Here is a 9641-nt window from a genome sequence, read left to right as displayed (position 1 = left end):
TCTATTGCTGAACACAACTGAAAAGAGCCTGGCCCCATCCATTTGGCTCCCGCGCTGGGAGTGGGTATTTATAAGCACTGACACCATCCCCTCTCGGTCTTTTCCCTTCCCCAGACAGAAGAGTCCCAGAGCTCTCAGCCCCTCCTCGTATGGGAGGTGCTCCAGGCCCCTCATCATCCATGGCTGAGAGGACTCAAGTTTCATAGATGAAGGAGTTACTCGCAGTTCTGTCTGCTGTTCACCTGCCCGCAGCTCAGCTCTGCAGGGCAGTCAGCAGTGTGTAAGTGGCTCTCATCCCCAGTGCAGAGCAGTTACAGCAGATGTCAGAGCTCAGAACACTTCCTCCATCAAAAAGAGATACAATCCAGCACTGGCGTGAAGTACAGAGCTTATTTGATGCCCCTATGATGCTCCTGGGTCACACGTACGGCATCTAACACCATAACACTGCCATACGAGCAGCTTCCACCATCAGCAACATCTCTTCAGGAGGCAGCCAAGGATGCAGCAGGACCCCCTCAGGCGGATTACAGCTTCAGACCCCTCGTTACTCCCTTAACGGGCTGTGAACCTGATGGCAGTGATGCGTTTAGAGAGACCTCCCACACCAGCTGCGCGCCCCAGCAGGGTGGCGGTGAGGGAGCACCAAAATGGCGGCCCCAGCCCCTCCAGGCAGCGCCGCGGTCGCCTCGGGCAGGCGCAGGGAAGGAGCGGCCAGGCCGCGGGGAGGTGCTGCCGCGGTGCCCGCCCCGCCGCCTCCGGGCTCCGTCGTGCGGCCTGGTTGCGCCGTGCGAGCGGACGGAGCGGTAGGAGGGGGGCTGGGGCGCCGTGCTGAGACCAGCCCGTGGGCTGGGGGAGGTGGCCCCGCGCTGAGCTTAATGGGGCTCCTAAGCGGTGGGAGCGAGGGAGGATGCGAGGGGGAGGTCTCAGGTGCAGCGGGTGAGACTGGGACTGGGACTGGGACTGGGACTGGGACTGGGAAGGGGGCACAGCGTGAGAGGTGGGGCTGAGTGTGTGAGGGGGGGATTCAGGCTACCTGTGGGTCTCGGCGAGCTAGAAGGGTTAGGGGTAATGGAGGGATGTTCAGGACAGCCCTGAAAGAGCCCTGGAGGCCGGTTTCTGTGCTGGAGGGGGTTTACTTGGAGCTTAGGGTTAAAGTTCCCTTCCAACCCAACCAATTCTATGTGCTGATGAAGCTCAGCAACTGACAGGCAGATTGGCAGCAGTGAGACAGGTGTGTGTGCCAGCAGGTGCCTGGTGGGTCGTGGGCTCATCTCATTGTGGCCGAGAGGAGCACGTGGGAGGGTGGCAGCAGGAGACCTGCTGTGTGACATGCTCTGTTGGAGATGCAGGAGAGGAGAAATCACAGGTTAAAGGAGGAGAAGGAGGCAGTAATCTAGTACAGGAGGCAGCATCCTTATTCCCAGGAAGAAAAGACTCCCTCTTTTCCTAGGAGCATCGTTAGTACGTGCTGGGAGGAGGAGTCCCCAAACAGGCAAGCAGACGTAGTGGCTGGGGATGTTGAATGGGGAGCTGTAAATCAGCAAGCTGCTAATTAAGACTACAGAAAGCTAGTGAGTTACTAAAGATCTGTATTACTCTTTTCAGAGCTCTAGGCTGTTAACAAGCTCCCTGGGACGTGTTCTAAGCACGTGGCTCTCAGGGGACATTGCTTGAGAGTGCTTTATTTTGGGCATGTTCTCGGAGGTGAAGTTCCCCGTGCCCTGGGGTCATGTGGCAGCCAAGGCCTGGGGACCCCCAGAGGGACACCCCGTGCTGTGCTTGCATGGCTGGCTGGACAACGCCAACACCTTTGACAGGCTTATTCCACTGCTCCCCAGAGGTGGGTCTGTCTCCCTGGCATGGTTCTTATTGTGTGGCACGGCTGTGTGTCTGACTCTCTCTGCTTTTCAGATTGCCGGTACGTGGCAATGGATTTTTCTGGCCATGGCTTGTCATCTCACCGGCCTGCAGGCTCCCCTTACTATTTCCTAGATTATGTGAGCGATGTGCGCCGCGTGGCAGCTGGTGAGTACCTGAAAGGGCCCTGACGAGATGACTATGTAGGGGGTGCTGTCTCACTCCTGCTCTTTGGAACAAGTCAGCAGCATCAAGTGCTGGGAGGGAGCACCCTCTGCTTCTCTCCAGGCTAACCTTAGCTGGTGCTTTGTTAAACTGACTCCTGCTCTGTGGGTTTTTGATTTTTTTGTTTTTTACTGAAACAGTAAACCCTGGGAAGGGAATATTTCTGTACTGAAAAGCAGTGGTAGTGGCTGAGTGGTGGGTGCAACTAAGTAACTCCCCCAGACTGACATTCCTTAAGCAGGCAGCAACCTCCAACCAGAGTTAGATGTTAACTGGAGAGTCTTCTGGCTCTCCCCATTCACAGGTTGGTGCTTGCTTTAGGGCCGTGCAAAGAAATCTGAAAGCCAAGGTGTGTTGGGCTCTAGTAGCATCTGGTCTGACTACATATTTGTATGCCGATTGTGAGGGAGCCAGTGGTAGCTCTTCAGTGTTTCAGAGCGTAAAATATGCCTTTCAGCATGGTGTGTTTCAGATGGCAGCATTGATGAAGCAGTATTTTCCTATAAGTCTCCCAGAGCTCCCTAAAAATGGACTGAAGAGCTGAAACTGATACACTTCCTGGTACAAAGAGCTTTCACTTGGGATAATGATACATTCCCCAGGGCAGCAATGCTGGCCGTGTCGTTGCAGCTCGTGCTGCACGCCTTGTAGGAGCACCCTCCTACAAGGTTTCCCCCTTTCAGTGGGTGCTGCACAGTGAGGCTCCTTTTTTAGTTGCCAGTCTCATGTCTGGCAGTAAACGGGAATTTGCAGTAGCTTGTTTGCAGTGCAGAGCGTACTTGAGAGCTGTGTGAGATAACTACCAAAGAAATGAGGTGGTGGATGTTCTTTTTCTTTAAAAAGGGCCTACTCAGCCACCTCATTTCTGGATTAGGAAACAAATTAAGCATTGCAGCAGCCCTCTTGGGAGAAGGGGCCTGCCTTAGTGGGGAAGCAGCAAGATGCCGCAGCTCTGGTTTCTAATGCATCACTGTCTGTTTTTGTCTGTTGCCACTTAGCATTGCGGTGGAGACGGTTCACCCTGATGGGTCACAGTATGGGTAAGTGGCTCTCTTCCTTGTAAGCTGTGAGATTCACGGAAATATGAGTAGATAATTAATTTACAAAGCATGCTGCTAGAAGCTGGGTTGGAATATTTATTATATTGTGTCAAGTACCAAGTTCTTGCTTGAGTGATTCAAAAATCTACATCCTTGCTTTAAATGCTTCTGTTTTCACAACACTGTAGTACAAAGGGCACTGACTGTCCCTCTGGGCATTTCCTGAGCCCCCAGGAGGGAACCGTGATGAACAAAGAGCGATGGTCTAAGGCAGGAATATTCACAGCAGGCTTTCCTGCTCTCCCCAGGCTTTATGGCCTTGCCTTTCTTGCCCAGGGCTTCTCTGGACACAGCTCACAGTACCTGCACACCACAGTGTTTTAACTGATAACTCTTCCTTTGTCTTTGCTGCCTGAGAGAGAGATGGGGCAGGACACAGAGTCCAGCTTACTAGTCCTGCTCTCTGCTTGCATCCTCTCTGCGAAGAGAGCTTTACTGTGTAGCTTGGGTGTTATCCCTTGTTACAAACATGCATTTGTGCTTCTAAGACAGCTCCTGCTTTGGGGAAAAGGTGCTCCTGTTACCAAGAGGTGGCCTGGGCATAACTGAGCACCCTCCTTTTCTTTACAGGTGGGTCTGTGGCAGGAATGGTGAGTAAAGCATACTTTCTTCGTAGGGTGTGTGACTTTTGCAGCTGGAACAACAAATGAGAAAGGAATGAAGAGACAGATTATGCGGGTCTTGGATTCTGGGGAAGGAGAGGCACTTTTCTAACCCCACCTCCAGTACAGCAAGGTGTAAAACAGTACTCAATGTGCAGCTTTTCTCTTTGTCTCATAATGTTTCATCTTTCTTCAGTTTGCTTTCATTTATCCTGAGATGGTGGACAAGCTGATCTTGCTGGAAAATCTTGGCTTTCTACTAGCTCCAGAGGTTAGACTTCATGTGTCCTTCCCCTCTCTTTTTTAAAATATGAAGAAGTGTCTTTGTCTTCCCCTCATCTGTTCAAAAAGAACACTGATATGCCCAGTTCCTGGCAGGTCACACAATTCTTGAAACTTCTTTGGCAAGCACAGATCTGCTCCTTGTTGCATGAAGTGAGACCCTGCTTAGCATGGCCCTTGGGGAGCATCCTGCAGTCCTGTAGCACTGAAATTCACTTGTCTATGCCATGCCCATGTGCAAAAGGAACTGGAATCTCTGTCCAAGCAGCTAACTACCTGCCAAGGCTGTTTACTTGCCAACAGCTTGTTGGTGACCTGAAGGCAAGGCTGGCAGATTGTTTCTGCTCCTGGCTGGACATAAAGCTACATTCCCAGACTGCCATTATCACTACCAGGTGCTGGGGGGTTTGATAGAAGCCCGTGGTCAGAGAGGCAAAAGATCCCAGATTTACCTTGTTCTTTTAGAGAGTTGTCTTCAATTCAGAAGTGAAGTGGGAGGAGGTAAAAGAGATCACAAGAGTGAAAGGTTAATAACTTCTATACAAGAGTGCTTAGTTTTCTGCTCCTATCTTGCCTCTTATGTATTGCTGTTCTCTTTCCTCAAGAAGTAGGCATTTTTAACATGTCTATAACTGGTACTAGCTCTGAGAGATGCTGATGGGTGAAATACCCTCTTCTACCCTTTGATAAAGCATAAAGTGACTCAGAAATGGGAGGTTATTCCTGCGCTGCACATCTCTTTGTTTTAGGACACTGAGGCATGGCTGAAATCCAAGCGGCTGGCTATCGATAGATTACTGAGTCTAGAAGCAAAGCAGCAAGCTCCCAAAGCACGTAGCCCCAAAGCAGCATTGCAGAGGTGGGTTCCCCCCTGTCTCTTCATTTGCTGTGCATCCTCACCTTGGGCACTTGTGGCTGCATGAACCATAACGGGAAACTGTCACGGTTCTGCCCATTCAAGTTCTCTTCTGGTATCTCAGCAAGACTTTTTGCTTCTGCAGTCAGCTTCCCTCTCTTCTCTGAAGCAGCCTGAGAGCTTGCTGTCACCTTGTCATGCCATTTTCGCTTCGCTTCCTCCTGTTTTCAGCAGCACAATGTCTCTGCCATGTCTCCTCCAGGCTCTTAGAAGCAAACAGACATCTGACAGCAGAGGGTGGGGCAATCCTGCTGCAGCGAGGAGCAACTGAGACACCCACTGGTAAGGGGCTGCTTGGAGACGGGGCTCATGTCAGGCCTGGCCCAACACCGGGTGTGGGAAGGGAGCAGTGCCAACAGCCATTGTCTTCCACAGGGTCCAGGGTGCCCAAGCTATGAATTTACATAGCCTGAATGGGATCAATTAAATCTGGAGGCAAAGCTCTCATTTCCCAGCAGCTGACATTGAAGCTTGAGTCCTAGAATGGGTAAAGGAAGAAAAAAAATAATAAAAATGAGATATTTGAGTTAATCCTACTCATACCTCAAAAAGTCTTAGGCAGACCCCAGAGGTGAGGGGCAGAGCAACTCCTGTTTCTTTGAGACATGAAAACCTGCTCTTGTTTTCCTTGCAGGGCTGGTGTATAACAGAGACATGAGAGTCCGTACGGTGAGCATTGCTGTTCTGACTTGCCCCCTGCTGCTTCTGAGCCCTGAGCTTACAGAAAACAGAGGTAGTGGAGGCCCACTAACTGAGCCCAGGCTCTGCCTCCACCCAACCATTTACTTACTGCTTTCCTAATTCCCACACCTCTTTTAAATGCTACTTTTAAAAGAGCCTGCACTTGATCATTAACTGACTCAGCTTAGAGTCACTGGAAAATGTTACTGAATTTTTTAGCAGTTCCTGAGCCCCAGGGCCTCCTGGCCACATTTTCCTGCTGTTGTAACTCTTAAGGCAGCAGATGGATGGATGTTTTAGGTCAGCTTCTTTGTCAGGTCACCCTTACAGGGAGGGGGGAGGGACTGGAACAAAGTCTTTACATCTGATATGTTGATAGCATTGTGCCACTATTGTGTAAGGGCCTCCTCTACCTGTGCTACTGCCAAGCTATGAACACCAGAGTATTGTACTATCTCCTTTTTACTAAAAGGACTTTTTAAAGCTTTTTCTTTGCTGTGAGATCATTCCCATATGTGCTGCAACCCAGCAGGCAGTGCTGTTGGCAGCCCTGAAACACATCTGGATAGAAGGAGCAGTTGCAGAGCCAGGCGCTCTTGTGTGCAGCCTGGCAGCCTGTCCTGTCTCAGCACAGCGGCTGTGGGGCCTGAGTCTCTCCTGCACAGGGCTTGGGGACACCCTCTATCCTCAGCTGCTGTTCCTGACTTTTGTTGCTCTCCCTGTTTTTGCACCTGCAGCAGAGTCGAGAATACCTCACTGTGGAACAGTGTGTGAAGCTCCTGCAGAAGATCAAGGACCGTGTTCTCATCATAGTGTGAGTGAGGCACAAGCAAAACCAGCCTTCACTGCCACCCTGTGTGAAGCGGTGATGGCTAGAAGGGCTCTTCCCCATCTGTTCACCCTGGCTTTGAGCAAAGGGAACATCCTGGCAGACACACGAGCCTTTCCATCATCATTCCTGCATATTTCCCTTGTGGTCTGACTCTCTTCCTTCAGTGGCAACAACCCATCTGCCCTCTACTCCTCTTGCTGTACAAACGGTAAAGCCACTGCAGCGTTCACCTGTTTCAGCTGGTTCTGGAGCCTGAACCAGCCCCAGGGCAGGGACGAGATGCTGGGAAGGCAGCTGATGTCTTACCTGGAGCCCCACAAGCCATCTGTCTGGTCTGGGTGTTTGTCCTCCTGCTTTTTTTGCTGTCTCCTTAGAGGGCAAGGTGTGCAAGGTTCTGGTGATGTTGGCCCACACTGTCCAGGGGAAATAAGGAGGTGCTGGGAGCTGAGAAACGAGATTCAGTTTTGGCTTCTCTAGGCTATTCAAATCATGAGAGCATTTTTCTTTGTGTTTAAGACTTTTCCTATTTGACTGGAGCAGGAAAAAAATGGAACATCATGGTGAGGGCAGGTCCTCTAGGCCATACAGAACACATCCCCTCAAGCCTCAGACATCCCTTCATCTAGTTACCTGCAGTACAATCTTAATTCTACAGGGAATCTAACACTGGCTTCTTCAGGGGAACTGCCCTGGTGCCTCCTGCTCCAAGTAGGGCAGGAACTGTGATTATAGTGTTCAAGCAGCAGTGTGGAGGAGGGAAAGGGACAGAGGTGAGATGCAGAAGCTGGCTGGAAGGAATAAAGCCAAGAGCAGAAGATAGGGTAGGGGCAGGGAATTATATACTGAGACAAGTTAAGAAGCCAGTCCTGGGGGGATAATATTTAACCTGTCTCCCTGTGATACTACTAGGCAGTACTCCAAGTATTAAACAGATAGCTTGATAGACAACAGCTGCTTAGCCAAGCCATGCCTTACTCCTCTGACTACCATGCACAAACCTGTAACCATGCTGCTTACAGGCAGCCTGCAGAGCAGCTGGGTCTGCCATCCCAGTCTGTCCTGGGGACACTGCTTCTGCCCAGACAGCCACAAAGACAGAGGTACACTGTGTGCTTTACTGAGCCTTGCTCTTTCTTTTCAGAGCACAAGATGGACTCTTAGTACCACATAAGCTAGAGAGCAGAAATCAGTTTGTGAAATCCTTACGGGAGGCATTTGAGCATACCCTCAAAGAGGTGAGAGCGATCTCCATCTTTACTTCTCCATCCACTTCACGAGACACCAACCTGAAAGCAGCTGGGAAATAACTTACCTTAGAGAATATCCTCAGCACGGGATTTGTCCTAAACAGCCCAGTCCTCATGTGAGGGGATGGAAGGCCAACTTTGCCCTTACTGCCAAAATCCTAGTCAGTACTGCCTTCCACATATAGCTCTCTTCCCAGTTCCTCCCACCCCTGTCCTGCCTCCCTGTTGGACTGTCATCTTTATGTGATGGGTTTGTCAGGGGCTGGTGTACCTGCAGTTAGCTACAGAAATGTAAAATCCAACCTTTCTTTGAGACACCATTTTTGCATTGTTTCCTTTGGCTTCCTTCCCAGTGGGTAGGACACAGCGAGCACAGCTTGCCTGAAGGAACACTTTAGGAACACTTTCCTGCTTTATTTCTACTTGTCTTCTCCCTCTAGGACATCCAGCTAGTAGAGGTGCCTGGGAGTCATTTTGTGCACCTGAACGAACCCGAGGTGGTGTCTGGGATCATCAGCAACTTCCTGACAGCGCAGAACAGCAGAGCAAGGCTCTAAGCAGTCACTGCAACAGCAGTCCAGGACAAGAAGTAGCTAAAAATCTGACTCTGGAGAAATTGTCACCATTCCTACCTCACATCCAATGTCGGTTTCATGCTGCTTATTCCTAAGCTGAGCTCCCTGAAGGGGTGAATGCAGATCTGCAAAGTTAGATACACAGTAGCTTTCCCCTTTCTTCTTCCTAACTTCTGTATCCTAAAATGGATCAGGAATACAGGCAGAGGCTCCTCAGGGAGCAGCAGCACCAGCAGCTGTAGCAGTGCAAGAGAGAGGTAGCTCATTCTTTCCTCCTCTCTCAGCATGAAGTGACAAGTCTCCTCCCAGGGCTAAGCCAGTTGAAAAAAAAACAGGAAAGAGTTCTGCTTCTCTGCTTATTTCCATGATTGCCTGAGCTCAGGCAGCCTCAACCTCTCTTCTACTGTGAGGGCTGCTGCTTTTTTTAATAATCAGCTTAAATGAGAGCTCACCTGGGTACAGAAGGCCATTTCAATGAACTGCTGGGAAATGAGTCATTAATCCTCTAGCTGAAGCAGCTGTGAGAACTATTAGTAATGGAAAAGTTGGCAGAGGTGATTTCTGTCCTTCTAAATAAAGATTGATCTTCCACTGTTAACACTGTCGTCTTTGACTTTACAGAAGAGTGAACCTTTCTTGCAGGATGCTCACCCAAGCAGCTCAAGTGCCAATCTTATGAAGCAGTGATTTTTTCATGCATTCTGCTTTGGATATTTCATGTTAAGTATCCATCTACCTCCTACTTAAATGGATGCAAAAAGCCATATGAAGCAAGCAGGCCTGGCAATCTCCTCATGCAATGGAAGCTGAATATACAGTGGATTTTCTAGAGGACAGTGAATGTACTTTAGCTTAACTGTGTCGGATTTATCAGCATTTCCTCCATATGCTCATGGTCACTCCCTTACTGAGGCTGCGGGCAGTAAAATAAATGTTGCATGCTAGAGGTGCCTTCTTTCACATCACAACAGTTGTCACAGGCTACTAGCATCAAGTTGCAAGTTATGTGATCAGCAGCAAAAGCACTGCCCAACAACTGGGTGTGCATGTTGCCATCCTTACCTGCCCTCCTGTGGGCTGGCAGCAGATTTTGTGGAAACACCCTGGAGTCTGGTTTATCCCTCCGAAGCTAGGCTGTCCTCTCACTTTGTCTAGTGACAGTGCTGAATGGCAGTGGTTCCCACTGTAGCTCAGGCTACACCTAGCTGCAGAGATCCAAATACAGCTGGAAGGGCATCTCAGCACCCAGCTGCGATAGAGCTGCCTGGGAGGGAAGCACCAAGAGAAAAAGTAGGGCTCTGTACCAAACCACTGATCTCCC

General features: G+C 50.0%; 1 protein-coding gene across 4 annotated transcripts; it reads left to right on the top strand.

Moving 5' to 3' along the window:
- The first annotated feature begins 739 nt into the window (after positions 1-739).
- On the top strand, positions 740-8918 carry SERHL2 (serine hydrolase like 2). 4 transcript variants are annotated; one of them, XM_042815816.1, is made up of 12 exons: positions 740-806; positions 1609-1843; positions 1915-2028; positions 3084-3125; positions 3756-3775; positions 3984-4058; positions 4819-4928; positions 5188-5267; positions 5620-5654; positions 6404-6480; positions 7640-7733; positions 8186-8918. In XM_042815816.1, the coding sequence occupies exons 2-12, from the start codon at positions 1696-1698 to the stop codon at positions 8300-8302; spliced, it is 912 nt and encodes a 303-aa protein (XP_042671750.1). In that variant the 5' UTR covers positions 740-806; positions 1609-1695; the 3' UTR covers positions 8303-8918. The 4 variants fall into 4 exon arrangements, with proteins under 4 accessions (XP_042671750.1, XP_042671753.1, XP_042671752.1 ...); XM_042815819.1 differs by lacking the exon at positions 740-806 and adding an exon at positions 821-894; XM_042815818.1 differs by lacking the exon at positions 740-806 and adding an exon at positions 922-939.
- The last annotated feature ends 723 nt before the right edge of the window (positions 8919-9641 follow it).

This window comes from Centrocercus urophasianus, unplaced genomic scaffold, assembly GCF_019232065.1.
Source record: "Centrocercus urophasianus isolate 14NV4802_14NV808 unplaced genomic scaffold, USGS_Curo_1.0 seq_15, whole genome shotgun sequence".
In the NCBI taxonomy this organism is placed as follows: domain Eukaryota; kingdom Metazoa; phylum Chordata; class Aves; order Galliformes; family Phasianidae; genus Centrocercus; species Centrocercus urophasianus.
This window is presented reverse-complemented; position numbering and strand designations above follow the sequence as displayed.